Below are 26605 nucleotides of genomic sequence, written 5' to 3'. Positions count from 1 at the left end.
AACTTTTTTGATTCAAAATCATTTTCCGAATTTAAAAATAAATTAATTTAATATAATTTATTAAAATAATAATTAAATCTAATTTTATTTCATTTATGTGAAAATTTTATCTCTCATATTACTATTTCTAGTTTATTTCACTTTAAACATTTAGGATAATATTAAATAAAATTAAGCAGTTTTTACTGCAGTTTATTTTTAAAAATATACTTATATACGCAAAATTGTAATTAAATCAATTTAAAACAAATAAGAAAATATCCATTGAAGTAAACTAGAATTGCATTGGCACATTGATATATTAAAGAACAAAAATGAAAATAAAAAATAAAAACATAACTTTCTAAAGAAAATTAGTAAAATAACTTATAAATGATATTAATAAAAACAACTCATTACTGCCAATGTTCCTCCAGTACGAACAATATAAACTAAAATTTGTCATTTAATGACGATATAAATGAAAAAAATATATATTTTCTTTGAACGTTCTATATGTATCACATACATCTATATAATTAAAAATTATAAAATTCTTAATGGATAAATAAATTGCCTTTATAAGGCTATTTTTTTAATTTAAGAAATCATAAAATTTTTGGCAGCATAGTATTTCAATGTTTGCCGCTAATAAATAATCTATAATAAAATATTTAAAATTTATGAAAAAAAGAAAATGAAAAAAAAATAATAACAATTAAATCAATTTATATGACTTTTACATTAATACGATTTTAGTATTTTTATAATAATTTTCGATATCTGGAAAAAGAAGCTTAAATAATAAAAATAATTAAATGACAAACTATTCAATGCATCCAACCGTAAAAGTAATTTGATAGTTTTGCATATACAAATACGTTGGACTTTTTGGACAGGTACAGATAGAAACTTCATTCATGAAACATCATAAAATTGAAAAGAACGTGGCAGTTGGCTCTCCTTGCAGCCACGGATGGAACGATTCAGTCTTGAGCGAGCAATAACAAAATTGTCAGTGTCATCGGAACAAGCGAATCCATTACGCATTTTCACATAATGATGCAGTGGAACTTAATTGATTTTTATGCATAAAATACTATGCTAAATATGTTTTCATAAAAGTCCCAGGGCTCAGGAAGTCAGAGGAACGACAGTGTGTGACTAAGTCGCTTATAGTAGTGTTTTTACTTAAAATGCAATGTATACGCGTTACTTCTAATCCATTATATTATCTTTTGATGTCTTCCTTTTTTATATTTATTCTAGAGATACTGAATACACATTAATATTTGATTAAATATAAAATTTGATTCTTTCTTATATTAATTTATATGTGGAAATATTTTCTAATCACTAATAAAAAATTTAATTATTGATATTTATTTTATTTTCTCCAAAAGAATAAAAATAGAAATATATAATAATGATAAGAAATGATAATGAAAGGATAATGAAAAGAATGAAAATTTAATTTGATATTAAAAAAGAAATTCATCGAAACAAAGAAAGACTTATATATAAAAATATAAAATCTCATATTTGACTGCCAAATTATAAATATTAATATCATACAATTTATGTACAAAATGTATATTTTTACAAATTGTGAATCATGCAATGAATATAATCATAAAATTGTTATTAATTTTTAAAATCAAAATGAAAAAAAAATCTGAAGATGAAGATATTTCAATAGTAGATTTAGAAGTATCGCGTTATCGTGGCTAAAGCCATTTCAACAATCTCTATAAGTAATTCTAAAATATAAACTATATACCGATGCACATAACTACAGTACAGCACAGCAAAATACGCTTTTATGATAATAAAGCGCGATACTGTTCAAATCCTCGATAGCAAATATATTATTCGGTTTAATAATATTTGATATTATTTGATAATATTTGAATTAAAATTAATCAATATAAAGTTCTTATAAAATGTGAAATAGTTATATATTTTAATTCAAAAATTATTTTAACTTTCTGCATAAATAAAAAATAAAATAATTTATTTTTAATAATACTATTAACAAATCATACCAAAAAAATGTATCGCGAATACAACACGATCAAAATTTAATTTGTATCATAAATTATTTTCAAGTTCGACATATTTCATTACTTTCTATCGATTCATTTATAAATTTATAATTTTGAGATAAATTCGTTATACTAATGATTAAAATATAAAAAAACAGATTAATAAAGTGATAATAGAAAACATTTTTCATAAAAATATCTACAACATGTATCCAAACTATTCGATAAACAGGATACCTTACTTTAAGTAACTTGAATGCCATCGAGCGATTGTTACATTTTACTTTGTTTAATTGATTATCGAGATACAATATGGAACGAACTAATGTCTTTATAATGCAACTAGTAGACGAACAGTGAGTCTTTTTATAAAAATTGTTCGAATAATTATTGATAGTATAACTATTAGAATGGGTGCAGTACGTAATGAGCCCCAGGACATACAATATCTCTCACGTAAGTAATGTATCATCCAATTCTTCTATTTTGCCTTCAGGCTGAGATAGAACTTTACGCAATACTTTGCTGACTACATCTGATAACGATTCTTTTGCACCAGCATCCAAGAAAGCCATACAACGCTGAAAAATATAATTTAATTAAAATAGTTAGTTAAAATAGAATTATAATTTAACTAATCAGTATTCAAATTCAATTTATATTTGTGTAATATAAACTGTAATATAAACTATTGTGTAATATAAATTGATAAATACCTGATGTTCTTCTTCTCCTTGTCTCAATCTAAGTACTGCTATGAGAGCAAGTTCACTATTAGCTTTTACATAACCATTTTTTTCTTTTGTTCCATTTACCAACATAGGTAAAAGTGATTTAAGTAATTCTGGTGACATTTTTTCTGGCGATATGTTACGAGCCAAATGAATGCAAACTTTGGCTAATAATTGTTTTACATCATTGCTATTGTTATTCATCGACTAAAATTATTTACATGATAAATTATTTATACAAGTTATTTTATATTTATTTTTATATATGTTTATAAAAAGTTGTAAATATAAAATTATATAATCTCTAAATTTTTACCCGTACAAACGGAGATAAAATTTGTTGAGGTATAGATTGTCCTTCATTCATAAGATATTGAAACAGATAACCACAAGCTCGTACACCATTCATAACAATTTGGACTCGATCAGCACTTAAATACGAAAATATTACACTGCAAACGCGATCTTTTTCTTTATTATTATAAACAGTTGTTGGAGATTCCTTTAATGCGACAAATAATGCTGCAGAACGTCCATGTCTAAGCATCCAATCAACAGTTGAATCATTACCTACAAATTGTTAAAATTGTTAATTGTTAAATAATTTAATGTTAAACATATTCTATAAAAAAAATACAAAATCACAAAAAAATTGTGAAAAAAATTTTAAATTTTTTAAATATCTTTAATTTTAAATATCTTAATTATATAATTAATATATTATAGATTTACTAATTATATTATTAATTATAGAGTTAATATATTCGTAGAACACCTTTGGAGGATTAATTCTAAACACAAAATTTAGTAATTATGCAAAAATATTGCTTATAGTTTATTAAGCAATTGAATTTGTGAAGCAAGATGGAAATGTTCTGTTTTTGTTACATCAGCTTTTTATATGTTATCACGAATTATTTATAATATGTAAATCTCAACTTTTATGTTTATTCTTAGAATTTCTTCTTTATTTTTCAGAATTTCCAACTGTTCCATGAATATATTAATATTTTATGTATTATACTTATATTGTTTTGTATTATATAAAAAAATATTTTATAAACAATATTTATTTTTTCAAATAATTAAACCTACATAATAAATTTTCATTAAATGCAATGTTAAGTTGATCTGGACTAAGCCATCGTATCAATGCTCCAAAACAACCAGCTACTGCATTTCTTGTAATGTCTTCAGAATGACCAAGCATACTACTTAAAGTAGCAAAAACTTGTTTCTTCATTGGTTCTGTCATTTTATCACCAGCTGGTGTAAGAACACCTCTTAAAGCTTGTAACATTGTTTCCCTGAATAAAATATGTAAATATATATAAATTTTAATTAGAAATTTATAAATAACTTATGAAAAATATTTAATTTTTTGATTTATACCTAATAGCTGGATCATCACCAGTTTTTATGCCAGTATGAAGTTCTGTAAATAATGGATCTACACGAGTATGTATTACAATGAGATTACTTAAAGCATAAGCAGCTTTTAATCTCACTTGTCTATTACTATCATTCAATGCTCTTAAGAAAGTAGTTTGTAATTGTGGTAAAAATTGTTTTAACATAACTCCAACCTAATCAAAGCATTTAAGTAATTATTTGTAATATTTTTCTCTTAATATTTGATATTATATATATAATATATATAAGATATTACCTTGCCAAGTAAAATTGCAAGAGTTTCTAAAACTGCTGCTTTAACACTCCAATTAAAACGATCACCCAAAATTCGAATCAATGGTCCAGTAATATGTACAACACTTGGTTGTAATGCTGAAGCACTAGTTAATTTTATAACTTCTCCAAGACCTTGAGCTGCTTGTTCTTTTGCTTCTGGCAGACCATTTAATATAGCTTCTCTGAATATCGGAAGAATAGGAGTAATTCCTTTTGGTAAACAGAATCCTGGCAATAATTCTTGTCCTTTTAAATCAGATACTGCAAATCGAACGGCTTGTCTAATATCTTGTACATGCGCAATTTGTTGATCAGATGCTAAAGTCTAAAAATGAAATTTAATATATTAATTTATAAAAATTATATTAAGATAAAGATATTATATTATATTAAGATTAAGATATTTATTTAAATAATAAATGAAACACAAAAATAACCTTGGTAACTGCTGTAAGAGCTTCCCAACTCATTTGTAATACATCTTTATCGTCATCTGTAAATAAGTGAATGAGACCTCGTAATAATTGTGGAACATATTGACTGTAATCTGCACGTGTATCCCGGCAAAAAGCACATAACAAAGTTGCAGCACTTCGACGTCTAGATGGATCATCTGCTCGTGTGGCTTCCATAAGTTGATCCATAACTGTTCTAATACCAACTTCATCAGTAACAGATAGAATTACTGCTTGACAATATTCTAATTCTTGCACTTCATTTGGTGATCCTTGAGCACTAGAGAGAGCAGTCAACAGTGCTGGTAGGATTTTATGAAGGAACCTTGTTAATGCTTCGCCTGCTACACTTGCCAAGATTGATAATGCTTTTGTATTAACAGGTGGAGTTGTTAATTGAGGTACTAGATATGGTAGAACAACACGAGATTTTATTGCCATTACTTGGCGTAAACCATCTAAAGTATTCTCTGCTTCTGCAGGATCTGGTGAATTTAATTGTGTTAACATTGCTGGTAATATATCATCTAATGCTCTTACTCCTACAGTTGAATGTAAACCATCAAAAGTTTTTGCTGCAGCTTGTCGAACTTCTGGTAATGGATCACATAATGCTTTTCTAGAATATGAATAATAAAATTTTATTAGTATAATTTATTATATACTTTTATTAATATAATTTTTTATAATTAATTAATATAATTTAACAATATATAGAAATTAATATATTAATATATTTGGAATACATTTAGAAATTCGATTCTAGAGATAAAAACAAATACAAAATTTGATAATCAAATAAACCTTGACTGATATTTTTATATATCAATTTTTATATTTATTTTTATCTTTAAAATCAATGTTTCAAACATTTCCCACAAATATTTTACATTAATTATTTTGAAATAGTGATAATAATAATAATTTAGCAAACTGTTGTATATGATATTTTAAATATTTTCAATAATCTTATTATATATAAGATAGTATATAAAAAATGTTTCAAATAAAAAAAGTTAATAAATTTTGAATCAACTAGAAATTGGAATATTTAAAATTGCCAAAAAAAATTTTTTTTTTAATTAAAAATCAAAATCACCTAAACTTTTTTTAAAATATACAATATATTTCTGATTTCAAAACATTATATTAAGTTCAATTATTTATAATATCATAAATATTTCAAATGATTTTAAATTCAAACATTTGGATTGAACTTATAGAAACATTAATATGTTAAAATTTAGTTAAATATTTACCTTACTGTTGGAACTAAACTGATTACAAAGGTTATCACCATATCCTTATTTGTACTTGTCATAATTTCTGATAATCCAATACATACACCTTGTCGCTGATCAGCTTGATCACTTTGTAAACCTTTTTCCAAAATAGGTATGATTTCTGGTAATACTCTTTCACCTAATTTTCTAACTAAATCTCCTAATGTTCTTGCTGCCACTTGTCTTTTATCATTACTTGTACTAGCTAAACAGCCAAGTAATAAAGTAAATAATGTTGGTAATATTTCTCTTAAAGTTCTTGGTGTATTTGTTACAACAACTTTCCATACATGAAGAGCAGCTTGGCGTACCATTAATGCAACATCTGATCTACCCATATATAATCCAGCTAAAACGCGATTTCGTCTTTCAGCACCAAGTGCATTAATAATGGCAAAATGCGATTGTTCGGTTCCAAAATTATCATCTTCACTAGCCGTTTCTGTTGACATTTTTCCCGAAACACCAGAGATTCGATATAATAAATCTCCAAGCAATTGAACTGATGAATATCTAATACGCCAATTATCATCAAAAAGACTTTTCTCTAATTCTGGTAATAATAACATAATTGCAGAATCAGCATAAAGATTAACAATACGTTGTCCTGCTCTAAGTGCTGTTTCACGAACATATTCATTTTCATCAGCTAAAGCTTTCAAAATAGGATTGATAATTTGTCCAATATAAGGCGTAAATTCTGTAGTAAATGCACTTGGCATGTAAATAAACATCATAATATAACCGTCTTTCACATGAGGAGCAATGTCAGTTCTTTCAGCAGTACTAATAATTTCAGGCATAAGTTTATGAAGTTTTTCAACACCTAATCCTCTCACAACTTCTGAAAGCCCTTGTGCAGCACCTGATCGATCAACGCTACTTGTTTCAGATGTAAGAGTTTGCATCAACCAAGGAAGTAGATCTTCAAAGCTTGATTCACCCATTCCTCGTACCATGGCTCCTAATGCTCTTGCAGATACACTTCGTACTTCTGGTACTGGATCTAATAAACTTGTTTTTAAACCAGGAATAATAGTTGGTAAATATGGAGTTAAATCTTTTTGATCAGTTAAAGAATACATATTTCCAATGATTTGTGCTGCCATTTTTCTTGTTTCTGTTGAACGATCCAAAAATGCTCTTTGTACTACAGGCATAATGAGAGCTAACGATGGAGCATCAATAAAATGTACAAATTGTGTATCTAAAAGAGTTTGTAGACAAGTAGCTGTTTTATGAGAAGGATCTTGTAAAGCTTTTAATAAAACTGGTACAATAGCTTGAATCTCTGGATTACGAATTACACTTCCAATAACTTTAAGAGCTTCTGCACCAGCTTCTTGAACTTTTGTATGTGAATCACTAAGTACTTCAATGAGCTTTGGAACTATACTTGGCAAACAACTACTAAGTTGTTTTGGTGCACAATATGCCATTGCACCCAATAATTCAACAGATCCTTAAAATGATAAAAAAAATTATATAATTCTTTAAATACAAATTACAATAATTATAATACAATTTACATTTAGAATACAATTTAGAATACATTAGAATAATTATAATAAAAATAATAATATTTAAGTTATTTACCAGTTTTAGTCCTCCAAGAATCTTCTTCTAATGCTGCTAATAAACTAGGTAAAACAAGTTTTACTCCATGTGCAGACAATTTACTCATAACTACACGAGCTGTATCATCAGTTGCTGTTCTAACATATTGACTTGAATCTCCAAAACATAATAATAAGTGTGGCAAAACATGAACGATGTATGGTTCAAATAATCTACCAAGCATTGTACATAACATTTCAAAAGCGAATAATGCTCCTTCTCTATGTCTGTAGTTTTTCTTATCCTGAATGGCATTAGTTAATGTGGTCATAATATCAAGCTGTTTTAATGCCAAAATTCCCATACCCTTGATTATACCTGCTAAACCATAAGCTGCACCTTTACGTTCTCCATATTTGTCTGATTTTAATAATTGGTCCATTAATTTGTCTACAATACTTGGTGCATCATCTTTAATAGAAGGCACAAGATGTGGTAAGCAATTAGCTACTGCTTCTTGTACTTGTTGTGATGGTGTAGAGAGAGCAGCAATTAAACGCATAACTATTGGTTTAATACGTGAGTCATCTTTATCCAAATGTCTTGCTAAAGATCCCATAAGAATAACTACAGACTGCTTAATTGAATCAAAACTTCCAATTTTAGGAGCTTTATCCATAAATTCTTCAAAAACTGGTAATAAAGAAGTTATATTTGCTTTTCCATGAAGATCAACAACAGCTACAGCTGCAGTTAACATTTCTGTACGAACAGCTTGATTTCTATCTCCTAAACCAATAGAAACAAAAAATTGCACAAGTTTAAGTACACTATCAGCACTAAGAAGAGGTGCCAATTGAGCCAATGCAAGTGCTACACCTCGTCGTGGACCCCAAGTATCAATAGGTTGTTCAACAATACGACCAAAATCATTCAATTTTGGCGGAATCATAGCTAATTTATCTTGATACATTTGTAATAATTTATCTAATATTATTGGTACTAAATAGGGAACTTCAGTTAAACATTGTGCCAAAGCACAAGCAGCAGCTTGCTGTATAGGTTCTACAGGATGTGCAGTATCTTGAATAAGTTCATCAGAAAGTTTTTCTGCATCCATTATTAAGTCTGCAGCATTCCATAGTTCATTTGCAAGGATTTTATTTTCATCACAAACATCGAATCTAGCAATCCATATTCTTCTAATAAGATAAGAAAGTTGATCGGGATCTTCTTTCTGAGATGGAAAAGCTTGTCTTACTACTGTTAAAGCTCTTAATGCTCCATCTCTTATTGTAGATAAAGAATTTTGTAATGCTCCAATTAAAGAATTTATATCTTCATTAGTTGCTATTGCAGTACCTGGTTGACCACTACCAGATTGAGCAACATCTAATAATGTTGCAACTGCATGTGTCTGTACTCTTCCACTTGTGATTTCCATTAATTCTATTAATAGATCAAACATATGTTTACGTGGAAGTAATTGAGGATGTTTCATGTCTCTGAAATCAGAAGAATTCCCTCTTTGTTTAGCATGTTCTTGTATTATTTGTAATCCTTGAACAATCATATTATCATCTTTATAGGATAATAAAGTTTTTTTTATAAAAGGAAAAATATAACAAAAAGTTGGTGCTGTAAATAATTTTTTTTGTTTTATTGCTGTTGTATGCAAGAGATTTAAAGTTCTTTTTACTGCAGTATCAAGATTTTCTTCTTCCCAAGCATGATTTAAATCACATTGAGGTTGTAATTGTCGTAATGTAACATGTGCTACTACATCACTAAGAACTGGATTGTTTATTTTTACAATTTCTTTTAAACGAATATAAAGATCAGACATTGCAGGAGCAGCTAATGGTGATCCTAAATTTTTTAAAATCGGAGGTAGAAGATCTTTTAAATAGAAAGATAATTCTTGACCATTTCCATGCATAGAGCATACAGTTAGAGATACAACATTATCTATTTTAAGTTTCAATTCTGTTAATCTTTTCCGAATTGTACTTTCTTTTGCCATTTGAGCTTTAAGAATTTCTTCTTGCTTAGGTGTTAATTTAGGTTCTTTTATTTTTCCTTCTTTCTTTCTTTTTTCATATAATTCTCGTCTAAGTTGTAATTCTTCTTGCTGTTCTTTAAATGAATATACTTTGCTTTCCCTTTTCATATTCATTGAATTGAGAATATCATTTTCATCATTTGTTGGTAATACACTCTTATCATATAATTCTCCTTCTGGAGTGAGATAAGTAAAATATTCATCTTTAGTGACTTTTAAAATCTCTACATCATCAAGTTTACTTGTAATATTTGATACTATTACAGGTAGTATAATGTCTGGTATAATAGATATTACTTTTGTTAATGCATTTTCATAACTAGTAATAGGTTTGTAATTTTGTACAAGTATTTTCTTTATTTCATGATTAAATGAACATAAAAAGTGTTTTGGTATAAGATTGAAATTCTTTGCAATTTTAAACCATAAATTTGGCATTACTTTATAAATTGCAGGATGATGAGATGGTATTAATGCATCTTTTGTCATTTGCATAGCAGGTGATTCGAACAAAAAAGAACCTGAACAAATAGCAAGTAATCCATCTGCAAGACATCTACCAGTTGTTTCATAATTAAAAGATTCTTCTTTATTTTCATCATTTTCAGATTTAATTTTTACACGTTCTAAGAATTTATTATATTCCATTAATAATTCTTGTGCAGGACCATATGTACTTAAACCAGTTAAAATTTTTTTAATTAACGGAAAACAGCGTTTTCTTATTTTATACTTAGGAGCAGTGGCACATGCTACAATTGCTCTATGTACGCCATTTAAAGTTTTTTCATTCAACCTATCTCCAAATTCAGTAATTAATCTTTCACAAAGCAACATAAGATGATATAAAATATCATCTCCACAAGTTGACAAAAATTTTTCGGAAAAGAATATTTGTTCATCAATTGCATTCCATAATATAGTTTGTTTATCATTTTCCACTTGATTAGCAAGCACAAATTTCAACAATAAATAAGCAGCTATTAAACCTTCTGTAACTGCAGCTGGTTGTGCAGATTGTTGTATAGCCCTTGTTAATGATTGTAATAATAATGGAGTTATTGCTTCAGAATAAGAAGCTACTGATGCAGAAAAGAAAAGTTTAATATAAGCAGTACGCACTATGGCAGTTGAAGTTTTAGCAGTCATGCCTTTTTTAAATGCATCTATTACACATTTTGGGACATTGTTTGCAAATTTGTTAGTCCATAAAGCCATCATTTCAAGAGCATGAATTAAAGTTTTCTCATGAACTTCAGTTTCAAGAACTTTGATGAAATGTTCACAAGCTGTTTCAGCTAATCTTTCAACACTACTTCCTGAAGCTGCATTATAACTAAGATTGCCAGCACCTTGTAATACAGAAATTTTATGAGTTGCAACTGTAAGTTTCCCTTCTGATCCATGAAATACAGCAAATACAGATGACAATAAGTTTTCCAAAGCAATAGTATCTGAACATTGAAGAGCAAGTCTACGACAAGCTCCCACTGCTTCATCTCTAACTAAATCTTCTTTTGAATGTAAATTTGCAAATAATCCTTTACTTATATCTTGACTATATTGACTTAAATCAAGACTTAAACCACTTAAAATATATCCAACTGATTCAATAATAATTTCTGGATTTCTTAACATAGCTTTTTGCAAAGCTGGTAATAGTTGACTTTTAAATTCATCATGAGATATTCTACGAAGAAGAGGTACAGCGTTATGAACAACATATAGATCTGGCTTTTTTTTACAACTAATAGTTAATTTTATGAAAGGATCTATGGTGTTTGTCTGTAAAAAAATATATATTTGTTTGATAATGTTTATTATAAAAATTTTTTATTATAAAGAATTATTTATTAAAAAAAAAAAATATTACTAATAAAAACAGATTTTTTTTATTAAAAATATATTATTAATGAACGTTACCTTCAATTTTGCCACTAATTCACTTTTTTTTGCAGTGACTAAATATTTAGTGAGTAAACTAGCAAGAACAATTACACCATTTTCAACTTCTAGTTTTGTTAGTGTTTCTAAATATTCAATGTCAATATCTTTAACAGTTGACCATTGATGTGCTAATAAAACATATACTTTTTCTGTCAATTTTTTATCCATAGATGCCAAAGCTGCTGCACTCAAATTTGCTTGTGCTTCAATGAGTTTTGGTAATTCTGTATTGATATTTAAATTGCTCTTATATCCATGTAAAACAATTAATGTTGACCATTTTAATGCAAGATATGCAGTTAAAGCTGTGTTTAGACTAAAAAATATTTTATTAATAATTTATAAAATATTGCATTAATATTATAAATATATTTGAGAAACTATTTATGTAACATTTACATACGTAGGAACTACATTTTTATGCCATGTAGCTTGTTCTATTACAATATTAATCATATGTTTTATTGAAGGTTCTGGTTGTTTTTTTAATAGTTCTTCAATTAAATTTTTCACGTAAGATTGGGAAGCAGTATCCTTATATCGATGTAAAGTAAGAGATATGGTTTTACAAATTCCATGTACAATCTTCTCATTGATGCCTATAAATATATAATAATAATAATGTTTCAATTAAAATGAAATTTTCAATAATATTATTTTTAATATAAAAAAATGATAAAAATATCTTTACAATTTTAATATATAAAAGATATTTTAAATATTTCTTCTATTTTTAGTACAAACTTATACAAATATTTATTATAAATAAAATTAATTTATTTTCTTCATTTACATATTTTTTGCTTGAATATAAATTATAATAATAGATATATTATGTAATATAATTATAAAATTTATGCTAAAAATTTAAACAATATAATTCACATTTTTATGATAATATTATAATTAAAGTAAGTAATATATATTTCAATCATAATAATTAAAAATAATTTAATTATTATGATTGAAATATATATTATTTTTTTATTATATATAATTATTTCATAATATAAGATATGAAATACATTAATATAAAGTATATTAATTACAAAATATGATATTTTATATATTTTTCATTTCTTAAAAAATATTAAATTTATGTTAAAATATTAAAATTTAATATATAAATATATATATATATTATATTTTGATATTTATAAAAAAAAAAAGCTTTATTTTATGTGATTAATAGTAAAAGTGAAAAGAAACTAAAATATTAAAAATAATATACAAAATAATATAAATTACATAAAAATTATAAATATTATAATTAAATAATTGTCGGTTAATAAATGTCGGTTAATAAATTGATACGTTATAAAATTATATTACATATAATGTTATTTTTTCTTAATACATTAATTTTTTAATATATTTATAAAAAATATATATATATAATCTTTTTCTTTTTCTATTATTAAATACTTTTATTTAAAAAAATTATAAATTCTTATCAGAAAATTGTTCACATTTTCGTTCCTTACCAGGATTTGACAACACATTGACGACATTTTGTAGAATCTCTCGCCGCTCGTTTTTACTGGCGGTTTGAATTCGATTTGGCAGATCTTTTAATGCTTTCGTTAACTATAATAAAATCAAACATAAATAATTAGTAATTACAAGACAATAATATAGTTTTTGAACTTCCACGTGACAGACTCACCTCGACATCCGCCATATTTCTTCAAAAACCGGACTGGCCTAAAGCGCCATCCTTCATTGGCTTAAACAGACATTCAAATTATTCTATTCAAAATTTTTATTCTTTAAATTATATATATATATATATTTCAATTAATTAGATAGTGTTAATACTTCATATTATTAATAATTTGATTATTATATTTATATATATATCATTTTAAAAAAATATAATGTGCTAAATATTTATTTTTGATAAAATAATATAAAATAGTATTTTATTTTTATATTTTAATTTATTCAAATTGTTCGTTATAAATAGTATCTTTTTTATAATTTTAAGTTAAAATTTTTCAAATTTCATATTTGAAATGAATTACAAAAATATGTTTGATAAAATTTTTATTGTTGTACATATTATTTATGTTACATCAAATACACAATAATAAAATTTTATATTTTGGAAATAAAAAATCTTATATAAACAGAATATTATATTTAAATATTATAATTATATTAAATATTATATATTTAATATTATATTTAAATATTATATCTGTGTATTATATATAAATATATTATATATAAACATATTGTAAATGCGTATATTATAAACGTATGTAATATAAAAATTATATTTATTAATTAATTAATAATAATAATCAAATTATTAATAATATATGAAATATTAACATTATCTAATTGAATTTATTAAAATAAATTTAATAAAAATATATTATTTATATACAAAAATAAATTATATATATTTTTATTTATTTAAAATAAGGTATAAATTATAAGTTTAAAATTTAAGTTTTTATTAAATAAGATAATCCTCCAGTCCTTTGTATTATTTAATATAAATTGTTCATAATAAATAAGTCTTAACCGATATTTTCGTATATCAACTTTTGTATTTGTTTTGATCTCTAAGATTGACTTTCCAAACGTATCTCACGAATAAATATTAATATCTTGTATACATTACTAATGTATATAAATGAAATATGTATAATTCTATTTTATTTGAATATTAACGAATGATATATATGATATTTATAAGTAATAAAATATAGATATATAAATAATAAAAAATAAATCAAATATAGATGTAAATAATATATTTTTATTTAATCAAAAATTTTTAAATTATATTTTTAAATTATTCTATACAACAACAATAATAACAATATTTTTAAATTATTCTATATACATAAAAATATATGTCATTTCCAAATACTTTATATTTGTAACTCTAATAATTTTTATAATAATATAATAAATAAAAATATAGATTTTTTTAAATCTTATCATATTATGATTTATTAATATTTATATATTTGTTATACATTTTACTGTTAATAAATGTATAAATATATATTGAAATTTTAGAATGTTTACAATTTATTATTAAATTATTCTTATTTTTTAAAAATATATTATAATATATAATTTTAACTTTAATCGTAACTTTAACAATAATTTAATTGTTTAATAATTGTTTATTTATTATTATTATTTATTATTATTTAAAATTCATACATTGAATATTATATTGAGTATTCATACATATAAAAATTTTTATATTGGTAACATTGTCAATCAGTTGGTTTCAATTTTTATATATTGACAATGTGTATATATATATATATTTATTCTTCAAAATAATTAATATATGTGATATGAACATAATTATTTTATAATTTAAAATAATTTTTTTTTTATAAAATTAATATATCAAGAAACAAATAATAAAAAATTAAATGACTATGTTTTGATTTAATATAAATTCTATATTTATAATTTTTAAATAATTTTCAATTAAAAATATTTAATATGACTGCTATACCAGTTTTTATTCAAGAATGGACTCTTGATAAAATTTTAGGTTCTGGTGGATTTGGTATTGTTCAACTTTGGACACATAAAAATGGTAAAAAAATTGGTATGTTAATTTTTTTGTAAAAGAAATAAGACAATAAAATTTAATATTTTTAGTATTTTATTAAAATAATTATTATTTATAATTAATAATTTAATATTTATGATCATATGATACCTATAAAATTCAATATTTGAAAATATAAAATATTTTATAAATTATAGCAATTAAAATCTGCAAAAGAGATATCATACATTTAACAGAAATACAACAAAAAAGATGGATCAATGAAGTAAATATAATGAAACGTTTAAAGCATCCAAATATTGTTAAAGGATTTGACTTACCATTTAAACATCCTGATGATAAAAAAGATTTACCTATACTATGCATGGAATTTTGTAGAAAAGGTGATCTTAGATCGGTAAATATTAACATATATTTATTTTTCTTTAATTAATGAAATGTTTATATGGTTATATCATTAATAGTTTTTAAATTTTAGCTTTTGAAGAAAGTAGAAAATTGTTGTGGTGTCAGTGAAAAAGAAGCAATTAATGTAATGAAAGATATTTCTTCTGCAATAGAATATTTACATTCTAATAACATTACTCATCGTGACCTAAAGCCTGAAAATATTGTTTTACAAGATGAATATAATACAGTAAATAATTGTTTTCATTATAGCATTTAATATAATAATAAACATATATTTATCTTTATATATTTATACATATATATAAAATATATTTTAGATTTCATATAAATTAATAGATTTAGGATTTGCAAAAGAACTTGGAGAAGCCAGTATATCTGGATCTTTAGTAGGTACATTGAATTATGTAGCTCCAGAACTATTATGGAAACAAACATATAGCTGTTCAGTAGACTATTGGAGTTTAGGAATTCTTTTTTATGAACTTGTTAGTGGTATAAGACCATTTTTGCCTAGAATGCAACATACTATGTCATGGTATATTATATAAAACTATAAAAAATAATATAAAATAATTTTAATATAAATTAACTTATATGTTTTGTAGGATGCAACATATTAAAAATAAAGGATATCATGATATTTGTGCTTTTAAATCAGAAGAAAAAATAATTTTTGGTCAAGATATTATTGGTCCTACAAATTTATCAAAGTAATAACTATAAAAATGTTTGATATAATATAAAAAGTATTAATTTCATTTAAACTTATTGTATTTTTTATTAGAAATTTTCAAAATAAATTAGTGGAATGGTTTAAAATTGTATTACAATGGGATCCAAAAAAAAGAGGAAAGCAATATGATGAAAATGGAATATCAAATTTAGTTGTGTTTAAATTATTGCATTCTATTTTATCAAAACAGGTATTTTAGTATGTAATTTTTATTATATTAATATTATTTTAAAATATAAAAAAATATAAATATTTTATTTCTTCAGATAATTCATGTGTTTTTTCCATCAATATATAAAATTAATTCATATGAAATAATTAATACTACTAAGATTACAGATTTACAATATATGATTGAGAAGGATACTAATATACCAATAAATCAACAAACTTTAACAGATTATTTTGGTAAAGTTCTTATTGAAAACCAAATACCACTTTCATTACAAATTCAGGTATAAGATAATACTATATATATTTTTGTATTTATTATATTCTTTATTCTTCAATGATTAATATGGACATATAATTTCTATGATTATATAAATTCTTTGTAATAAAATTTTTAGTATAATTATAATTTTATTTGTATAATTTATATTATTAATATATGTGTAAACATTATATAATATTCATTATTATATAATTCATATATTTCATATAATTTATTTTATAATATAATGAAATATGTACATAAATATTTATGTTTGAAACTAATCTTAATAAATTATTTATTTCATAGATATTACTTCTTGATCATTGAAGAATTACTTTCTTATAATAAATTTATATTTCTTTATATTTAATTTTTTTGTTTTTAATTTAATCTAATGATTATATTGTAGGATTCAATTTTATTTGTTTTTAAAAACGAAAATTCTTTAATAGACAATATTCCTTCACCAAATATTCCTATTGAAATTCAAAAAATGATAGGATTATCAAAAAATCAATTAGATTTTGAAACATTACAAGATTATTATAGAATAACAATATTTTTTATGAATCAGGAAATATATTTGTTTCAACAGTATATTTTTGCTTTAAGTATAAAAGTGTAAGTTTTTCATATAATTTTTCAATATAATTATTTTAAATCATCATGTATATAAATTTAATTTATATAATTTATCTGTAAATATATATATTTACAATAGTATATTATAATATTTTGATTATATATAATACATATTTATTTTATATATTATTATATATTTCAGAGATTTGATTATTTCAAGACTTGATACATTTGATAAAAATATAATAGATACGGTAAAAAATATAAATACTCTTTTACGTAAACTATCTATAATTCATACTGAATGGGAAAAAGAATCTACAAATAAAGATAAATTGATACCTTTGGAAATTATATGTAATAAAGTTACTAAACTTATTGAGATCACTAATCAGATAAAATTAAAATTTAATTCGCTAATATTGGAGAACAATAAATTAAAAGATACAGTACAATCTATTGATTGTATTAAAAATATGTTTCAAATGTAAGATTTTATTTTATAATATTTTAAATACAAATATATATGTATAATATTATATTTGAATTTTATATAGATATAATAGAGCTGCAAAAATTTATGAGTTGCATATAAACAAATGTTCTCATAAAGATAAACCAATAGAAATGGTAAAATTAATTTTTGAGTTTTTGAAAGAAGAAGAAATACAATTTCGTAATGAAAATATTTTAAAAATTATAAAGTATGTATGCCATAATATAAGCATATATATATTATATATATTAATAATAATATATGATACATTAATTGTTATATTATATTTTAGAGAAATAACAAAGCTGGATTTAAAACTTTCAAAATTAGAAACGATTTTCAATTCAATTATTGCTATGAAGAGCATATATTGTGAAGAATTTCAAAATATAACGCAACATAGTTTTAATAATATATTTGATATTTCTAATAAAGAATCTTTAAACTTATCTACTACTTTACATGACACTACAAATATTTTATCAAATGATAATATGGAAGTATCAAATGAATTTAATAATAATCAGTTTTTAAATACATTTAATATCAAACATAAAGATACAGATAATGATGTGATATATGATAACTTATTAATACGTTACACGTATGTTTTATTACAATTTTCATGTTATGAAATAAGAATATGATATTTAAAATGAAAATGTAAAATACTTTTATTTTTTATTTTACCAGGTTAGATAATCTTTTGATAGAAATGAAAAAAAAATATATGGAGCTACTTAGTTTGGAACTTTAAATATGCAACAAAAAATGTACGTACTGCATTGTTTGGTTTTTAAAATTTTATGTGTTTTTTTCTCTTAATAGATTTTCACTATTTTTAAACTATTGTTTTTTTCTTAAATTTAATATTTTTTTATAAAATATATTTTTTTTAGAAGTTTATTTATTTGTTTATAATTACAGTATATTTTAATATTTTTGATTTCTTGAAATATAATGTCGTACACCCCATTTAATATTAGCATTTTTGTCTGTTTTAAGATATGTATATATAGGTCCATTTGTTATATATTTTTGTTTTATATGTTTGTTTTCTTTTATCTTCCACTCAACATTATTTGATGATGTTAAGTGATCTGTAAAATATTGTTTATTAATATAAAAATTAAAAATATTTTATATATATATAAAATATTTTTCATTTTTTTGAAAAAATTGTAAATACATAATTTATAAATAAAAATAAAAAAAACATTTTAAACAGAAATGCTTTAATATAAAATTATAAACAAATATTAACTGCAAAATGAAATATAAGTTAGCAAATGGATTTTGCATTATAAAATATGAAAGATTAATTGTATACATATAATTTTATTTTAAATTTATAAGATGATATATTTTTACATATTTGTTTATAATTTTGTAATAAAATTTTATGTATTTTTTTTATTTTCGTTTATAAATAAGAAACAGTTTATATTGAATATATATTGAATATCAAAATTTTATATGATATTCGAAAAAATTTGTTATATAGATGAAAGTTATCAGATGAAAGTTATTAGATGAAAGTAAATAAACAAAAAATATGATATGTAAATACATATATTGGACAGTACTAATCAATCATTTCATATAAATACAAATGTGTGGTAAAAATATAATAAATAAGTAAATTTATGGCAAAGTTTTATATAATGTATACTTTTTTTTATATATTATATTTAGTATAAAATAATTTAGTATATATTACATATACATATAATGAAAATATTCTTTATATATATATTATTATATATATTTTAAATAAAATTATTTTAATAAACGATAATTATATGAATAATAAATATATATAATAAAATAATAATAAATAAAATATGAAAATAATATATATTTTTAAAAAAAATTAATAAAAAAATTGATTAATAGTTATTTATTTTGAACATTATGGAACTTACCTTTTTTAAATATCACACACAAAAATAAACATATAAGAATAGATTTTAATATCTGTAATAAAATTGATTATTATTGTATACATATAGAAATAAGTATATATATATATATATATTATAATTATTTGTGATTAAATTATATTTACAATTCTGACGTTTAAAATTTTAAGATTCATTGTGATTATAGAAACAGATAGGATACTGTTTTATAATAAACTGTATCAATAGATTTTATCTTTAACAAAAAATTATGGTTGAATGGTTGAATGAATATATAAGGCAAACGTTTTTATTTCGCTTTCACTTATATGAGATTAAGAATTTTCAATTCTTATTAATATATTTTATCATAAATTCTATATAATAATGAGAAATATTAAATAAAATATATCAATAGTTTCATATTTTGAAATGTATTTTATTAAAAAAACTGTATATACATCCTAAACTGAGGATTAAACAACAATGTTAAAATAAATATGATTTTCATTTACTATTACTTTCTCTTCACTGAAAAATCTTACACACCATACTATTTTTTCTAGATTGTCCACGTATATTAACAATTATGCAATTTCACGTATAAAAGTTCATTGTACATTAACTTGACAAGTAAAAAAAGAGGAAAAATGCGAACATTTTCAATATCTATTTAGAGTTTGAAACTTTCAACTGTTTCAAAAGAAATAGATATTATTCATTATCACTGATATCTTCATCAGTTGTATATTCGGAATGTTCATCAGCTGCATCTACATCTTCTGCTGTTTCTTCATCTGAAATATCCCACTGAGGATGTTCCGTGGGAACTTTTGGTGCTTCTTTCACATCCAGCTATAAATAAATATTTTTAAATTAAGTATAATAATAGATAATAATAATAAGTATATAATAAAATATAATAATAAAATATAAGAATATAATAAAATAATAATAATAATAATAAAATTTCAATTTCTATAAATAAATTATTACATACCTTAATATCTTGAGCTTGATCAAAGCCAAGATAAGAATCACTACGTAAACACACAGTAAATGTATAAACACCTGGCCATCGTGGTGCTGTAAATTTTAACTGAACTTCTTCAAAATGTGCTAACGACGTAATATAAATAGGAGTTGTTAATAAAGTTTGACTTTTGCGATCACAAATATAAACCCACCAATATTCTTGTTTAACATCTGGAAAAAGTGGGCAATGCACTTCATGTGATATATTACTTCTTCCTTCTAAAACTTTTTCTCTTTTTGAAATTCTTTGCTGAAATCTGCTTAGAAAAATATTAGTACATATAAAAAACTATTATTATATATATCAAATTATTATAAAATAATTATTTTACCTTTCCCATTCTGTATCATCATCATCTATAGACATATCTTTTTTTTCATGATTATCTTCATCATTACTTCTGTCACTATCAACATCACTGTCACTGACATCAGATAGTTTATCTTTGGAAGACTCTTTCTCTATTTTATCTTCTTTTTTCTTTGCATTAGGAGTATTTGTTTGTTGAGCGTTATTGCTAGACTGTAATTGTGTCTGAGCATTCTTTGTAGAAGTAAATTTCTTACTAGTACCTTTTTTATGGGACTTTTTTTGACCTTTCTTTTGCCTAAGCCACGCTGGTTTTTTTACAGTTTGATTCTGTTCTTCTGACACTTCGTCAGGAGCTTCATTGCTTAGTTTACTATCATCAATCATAATTTGTTCTTTGATAGTATCATCTCCAAATAAATGTTTCATATCTTTACGAGTTAATGATACTGTTACAGTCACAATAGCACCAGCAGTATAAACAGTTGGATTTTCATCATCAATTACTGAAATTAAATAGAAAAAAAAAAATTATATCTTATGCATATATAAATATATAAAAAAAAAATACATCTCATTAATTTTAATAATTTTTAAATATATTATAGAAGACAATATTTTAAACAACAATATTTTTCCATATATATATTTTAGTTTCGAAATATTTGCAAAAAATGATTGCTATTGCTACATTGAATTTTGTATGTATGCGTCTATGATAGCATATACATTAATATATGACTGTCACTTATCAAGTATTTTATAAACATATCATATTTTATTTAAACACATAGCAGTTGATAAAATAAAAAAATAAAAAATATAAATAAAAAACGGATGAACTAATATCACTTAGTACTTATCTATAGAAAGCTTGTACTTGGATCTTTTGGATTTATAGAATGCAAAAATAAATATAAATAAATATAACAACTCTTAAGCGAGCAAAATTACAATGACTAAATACTTATGTTATAATAATAGATATTAAGTATGTGTAAAAGAATTTTATGGTACATGAATCGCATGGTAGGTCTACACCTGCTTAATATATGTGGAGAGTGAAAGATGATGATCGCCGAAGTACGGAGATGATCGACAATCGTGGATTCCTGAAAGAAATAAGACGATATCATCACAAGAAAAAAATTGAATCATCAGATCGATTTATTAGCAATTGCAATCTCGAATTGTGTGGATGCTAAAAAAATTCTTGAGCATTTTTTTTCTATTTATATTATAAGTGAAATATGTATCTTTTTAATAATTGATATTTATAGATATATAGTAAATATTTTATAAGTTAATGAAATAAAAAATAATATATAAATAATTACTTTATATGATTTTTCAAAAAAGCAGTGCTCTATAAAATTCGATCTGTTTTCAAAAGTTTAATAAATTAAGAAAGTTAAATATATAATTATACCGGACAAATATCTTATCGATATGATGATCGATAGAATAGGCGATGACAACACTATGAATTATAAAGTCTATAAGATTTGTTTTTATTCTTTACATATGAAATTGCTATTATCGTAATTTCCGTTATTATCCGATATTCCGAACTTCATTTGGCCAAAGATTGTTTTATATTTTATTATCGCATTCTATGGATCTGTGGAATGTTGAATTGATTTTTAAATTCATAAAAATTTACGAGAAAATAGCTTTTTGATCAGTTTATTATATTCTACATTTTACATATCTTAATTGCTTATTGTCAGGATGTATTTATATAAATATTAAATAAGAAGTATTGATGCATAAGTATAAACGAAATTTAATGTGGCAATAACAATCATTTTTTGCAAATATTTTGAAAATTAAGACCAACAATAGTTATATAAGGAAAAATTGCTTAAAATCTTATTCTCTAACATATATCTAAAATCATTGAAATTTGTAATATATGCCTTTTCTGTATAATTAAAAGAGCATAAAATATAAATATAAAATATATATTCAAAAGTAAAAAAAAATATTAAATAATTTTTACCTTCAGATCGTACTTTGAATTCTATATATGGCATACTTCCAAGAACTTTCATTACATCTTCGTATTGACTCTCTGATAAATGTCTAAGAATCAGTCTTCTTTCTTCTCCTTTCAATTGTGCAAATTGTTGAAGACTTTTGATTTGATGCTATTTTAGTTGAATAAATTTGATTAAATTTTAAATTACAACATATAAAAAAAATTTGTTACAAGTCAACATATTTAATTTTCATTTTATTATGTGAAATATCTTTTAATTTAGATTTTATTTAATTTTTTTTAATTTAAAAATAATATAAATTAAATATTTCAAATATATATATAGCATTATGCTTGATTCAATTAAATGAGTCAATAAATATAAACTAACATGTGGTTAATAAATCAGATTTGATTTCTAAATTCCTATATACAATGAAAATATTAATATTTTCGTCTGGTCTTGTATGGAATTTTTGGCAAGAAACTGTTATAAATTTATTTTTAAATCAACATATTGTATCACTTGATTTAATAACTGCATTATTAATTATATGAATATCATGTATCTGTATTGTCTTTTCGATTTATTTTGTTGGATTAATTATAATTTTATTTTAATTTAATTTCAGTTTCTTTTTGTTCTGAAAAATTTTATGTTTTTGACTTGTAACATTCTTTTTTGTACATAGAGAAATATAGATATTCTATATTGAAAAATTAAATTTTTTTAAGTATCTTTTAAATAATATAATAATTGAATGATACCTTTTTTGGTAAGAAACATTTTAAATTGTCTTCAGTTATATGTGGTAACTGTAAAAGAGGATTTTTGAATTCCCAAAAGCCTTGTACTATCATTGCACATAATTTCATGCAATTTTCTACAGTTTTTATACTTGGTAAACGGGGAACTGCAAAAAAAAAAAAATTCATTAAATTATAAGTATATTTATATTAAATTATAAAATATTTATATTAAATATTATTAGATAAGATATTCTTTATATAAGATATTCTTTAGAATATTTCATTTAAAAAAAAGAAACAAAAAAAATTTATAATTTATATAATATACATATGTACCTCTTCTAGCATAAGCTAATAAAATTACTCTATTAGCACAAGTTACCATCTCTTGAATCAAGTATGGACATTTTTTTACTATATATTGTTTATCTTTTTCTAATGTATTTGGATTTAATGGTATACGAGACAAATGTGCATGGATTAAAGCTCTAGCTTTAATTGAATATGAACCATCATATGAATCACATAATGCTATTGCCTTGTTTTTTGCACCTAGATCTGGCAGTTGCTTAATGAGCTGGAAATAAAAAATAAAGATTATTTGAAGTAATAAATTTTGTTATATAAAGAAATGTTTTATTTTAAAATAAAATAAATTGTATCATGTCATTTATTTTTTTTATAATAAAAAAATAAAATAAATATGTAAAACTAATATTAAAATAATAATATTCTGATCAATTAATACATTCTATTCACTTTAATATAATAATAAAAAATAATAAAATATTATAATATATATTTTACCGAATAAATTTCTTCACTATCTGTATATCTTTCAACTATTTCTGCATTTCGTTTCTTATGAAATTCATATGAAGCAGCAAGAATTGTAATAACTCTTTTTAATGACATTTGAGGATATTCAATGAAAAAAATATAATACAATCGAGTAGTTGCTAACAGCACCTAGAATAATGAGTTAAATTCAGTAATATTTATTTTGTTTATATTTAGTTACATATGTATATTATACCAACTATTATTCAGTGAGATATCTTTAAAGAATTCTAGAAATTCTAAAATAAACAATAAAAATTGATATACAAAAATTTTGCTTAAAGCTTATTTATTATATATAGTTATAAGCAATTTAAATTTATATTAAATAAATTAAGATATAAACAAATTAAAATGAAAAAAACAATTTCACTTTTGATTTCATCTCCTTTTATCTAATACAAAATTTAATTGTTTATAATTCAATAAATAAGCCAAAATAAAAATTTTTATTATTATATTTATATTTTTATTATTTATTTATATCAATTTTTCTACTTATTTTGATTTTTAAAATTGAGACCAAAGATACCCCATGAATATATTGACATTCTAAATATATTGCAAATTAAATATATTTACTTGATCACCAGTATAACGAATACTTTTATACCACCACATTCCAACAGCTGTTGGCAAAACAAACATAAACACCAATGAGTAGAATCCTAAAACCCACACTGAATTTTCTTTTTCGACTATCCAAGATGGTAAAGCAATTCCAAAACTCATTGCTCCAGGACCATCTGGATTTCCATATTTTTCCCAGTTTTTTCGTGCTTCTTCATCCGTTAAAGCTTGATATGCTATTAATTTAAAATAATGTAAAAATAAATAATATTAATTTTAATAGCAATTAAAATTATTTTAACCTTTATAATATTTATTTAATTATTTAATATAATTATGTTATTAAATATATTACTATTAATCAATTATAACAACAGCATATGTCAATAGTTAATGTATTTTATATATTATATTATACTTATTTTAACCTTTAGTCAATCGCATGAAAGCTTTTTCATTTCCAGTTTCTTTATCAGGATGAAGAATTAAAGATAATTTGCGATATGCTTTCTTAATGTCACTTTGAGTTGCACTCTATAAATATAATAACATTATATATTAATAACAATATTAAATAAATAAAAAATATATTTTTAATTGTTAATACTTGATCAATTAATACTTACAGAAGATACACCAAGTATTTCAAATGGATCAAAATTAGCCATTTCATAATCAAATTGTGAAACCTTATATGTCAAAAAGATAAGAACCACCCATCCAAGAATAATAAGAAATTTGCTACAATAATAATATAATATTATGGAAATCTAAAATTAATATAAAAATGGATATAATTAATACTTACTCAAATAATGCTTTGGTTTCTTTCCAAGGCTTATTAAGTCGTAGGATAACTTTTTTCTTTTTGCATCCATCACATTGGCATTCCTTTGCTTCTTGATCAGGATCTAATTATAAGTAATAACAAAAATAAATTAATTATATAAATAATCTTATTATTATTTATCTTTTGTTTTAATATGATAAAATTTAATATATTTTAATATTTTATAAAAATAATAAATATAATTTTTATTAATTTACAATTATATAAATTAAACTTAATAAAGTGAAGATTATAAATTTCTTGATATTGAATCATAAAATTATTGAAAAAAAATATTTATAAAAATCATTAAATTTACTATAATTATATATATCATAAATCAAAAAATTTATTGATATATTATAAACTATGATAATTAATTTATATATCTTAAAAACAATAAATTTTATTAAATGATATATATATATAT

General features: G+C 22.7%; 3 protein-coding genes across 3 annotated transcripts in view; 1 reads left to right on the top strand and 2 right to left on the bottom strand.

The window, feature by feature from the left end:
* Positions 1-1571: 1571 nt before the first annotated feature.
* Positions 1572-13352, bottom strand: LOC122717405 (eIF-2-alpha kinase activator GCN1). Its single transcript, XM_043941442.1, has 12 exons — positions 13233-13352; positions 12152-12347; positions 11725-12064; positions 7779-11586; positions 6159-7644; positions 4882-5518; positions 4425-4769; positions 4148-4341; positions 3851-4062; positions 3072-3325; positions 2741-2962; positions 1572-2605 (listed from the first exon to the last, which is right to left on the bottom strand). Exons 2-12 carry the CDS (start codon positions 12202-12204, stop codon positions 2477-2479), a joined length of 7680 nt encoding a protein of 2559 aa, XP_043797377.1. The 5' UTR covers positions 12205-12347; positions 13233-13352; the 3' UTR covers positions 1572-2476.
* A 1773-nt stretch (positions 13353-15125) lies between these two features.
* On the top strand, positions 15126-19000 carry LOC122717408 (inhibitor of nuclear factor kappa-B kinase subunit beta). Its single transcript, XM_043941444.1, has 12 exons — positions 15126-15337; positions 15499-15698; positions 15780-15938; positions 16030-16247; positions 16318-16422; positions 16497-16635; positions 16712-16900; positions 17291-17502; positions 17666-17950; positions 18021-18167; positions 18252-18563; positions 18653-19000. Exons 1-12 carry the CDS (start codon positions 15229-15231, stop codon positions 18714-18716), a joined length of 2139 nt encoding a protein of 712 aa, XP_043797379.1. The 5' UTR covers positions 15126-15228; the 3' UTR covers positions 18717-19000.
* Positions 19001-20275: 1275 nt separating this feature from the next.
* Positions 20276-26605, bottom strand: part of LOC122717402 (translocation protein SEC63 homolog) — a 7191-nt gene continuing 861 nt past the window's right edge. The window contains exons 2-12 of the mRNA XM_043941438.1: positions 26155-26257; positions 25973-26087; positions 25775-25880; positions 25359-25582; positions 24744-24905; positions 24273-24513; positions 23955-24100; positions 23208-23355; positions 21228-21711; positions 20861-21152; positions 20276-20715 (exon numbers count right to left, since the gene is read on the bottom strand). Of these exons, the coding sequence (XP_043797373.1) occupies positions 20575-20715; positions 20861-21152; positions 21228-21711; positions 23208-23355; positions 23955-24100; positions 24273-24513; positions 24744-24905; positions 25359-25582; positions 25775-25880; positions 25973-26087; positions 26155-26257 (2162 nt within the window). The 3' untranslated portion in view covers positions 20276-20574. The remainder of the gene's footprint in view (positions 20716-20860; positions 21153-21227; positions 21712-23207; positions 23356-23954; positions 24101-24272; positions 24514-24743; positions 24906-25358; positions 25583-25774; positions 25881-25972; positions 26088-26154; positions 26258-26605) is intronic.

This window comes from Apis laboriosa, unplaced genomic scaffold (genome assembly GCF_014066325.1).
Source record: "Apis laboriosa isolate Shangri-la unplaced genomic scaffold, ASM1406632v1 scaffold507_cov147, whole genome shotgun sequence".
NCBI classification, from domain to species: Eukaryota; Metazoa; Arthropoda; class Insecta; order Hymenoptera; family Apidae; genus Apis; species Apis laboriosa.
This window is presented reverse-complemented; position numbering and strand designations above follow the sequence as displayed.

What these genes read in the sequence shown, in the direction of transcription:
- LOC122717405 (XM_043941442.1), bottom strand. Translation starts at nt 12,204, where the DNA reads ATGATTAATATTGTAATAGAACAAGCTACATGGCATAAAAATGTAGTT. An exon ending in CTCTTACAGCAGTTACCAAG is followed by an intron (nt 4,770 to 4,881) that starts GTTATTTTTGTG and finishes TTTCATTTTTAG; the next exon opens with ACTTTAGCATCTGATCAACA. An exon ending in TTGCAATTTTACTTGGCAAG is followed by an intron (nt 4,342 to 4,424) that starts GTAATATCTTAT and finishes TGCTTTGATTAG; the next exon opens with GTTGGAGTTATGTTAAAACA.
- LOC122717408 (XM_043941444.1), top strand. Translation starts at nt 15,229, where the DNA reads ATGACTGCTATACCAGTTTTTATTCAAGAATGGACTCTTGATAAAATT. An exon ending in TAAAAATGGTAAAAAAATTG is followed by an intron (nt 15,338 to 15,498) that starts GTATGTTAATTT and finishes TATAAATTATAG; the next exon opens with CAATTAAAATCTGCAAAAGA. An exon ending in GGTCCTACAAATTTATCAAA is followed by an intron (nt 16,423 to 16,496) that starts GTAATAACTATA and finishes ATTTTTTATTAG; the next exon opens with AAATTTTCAAAATAAATTAG.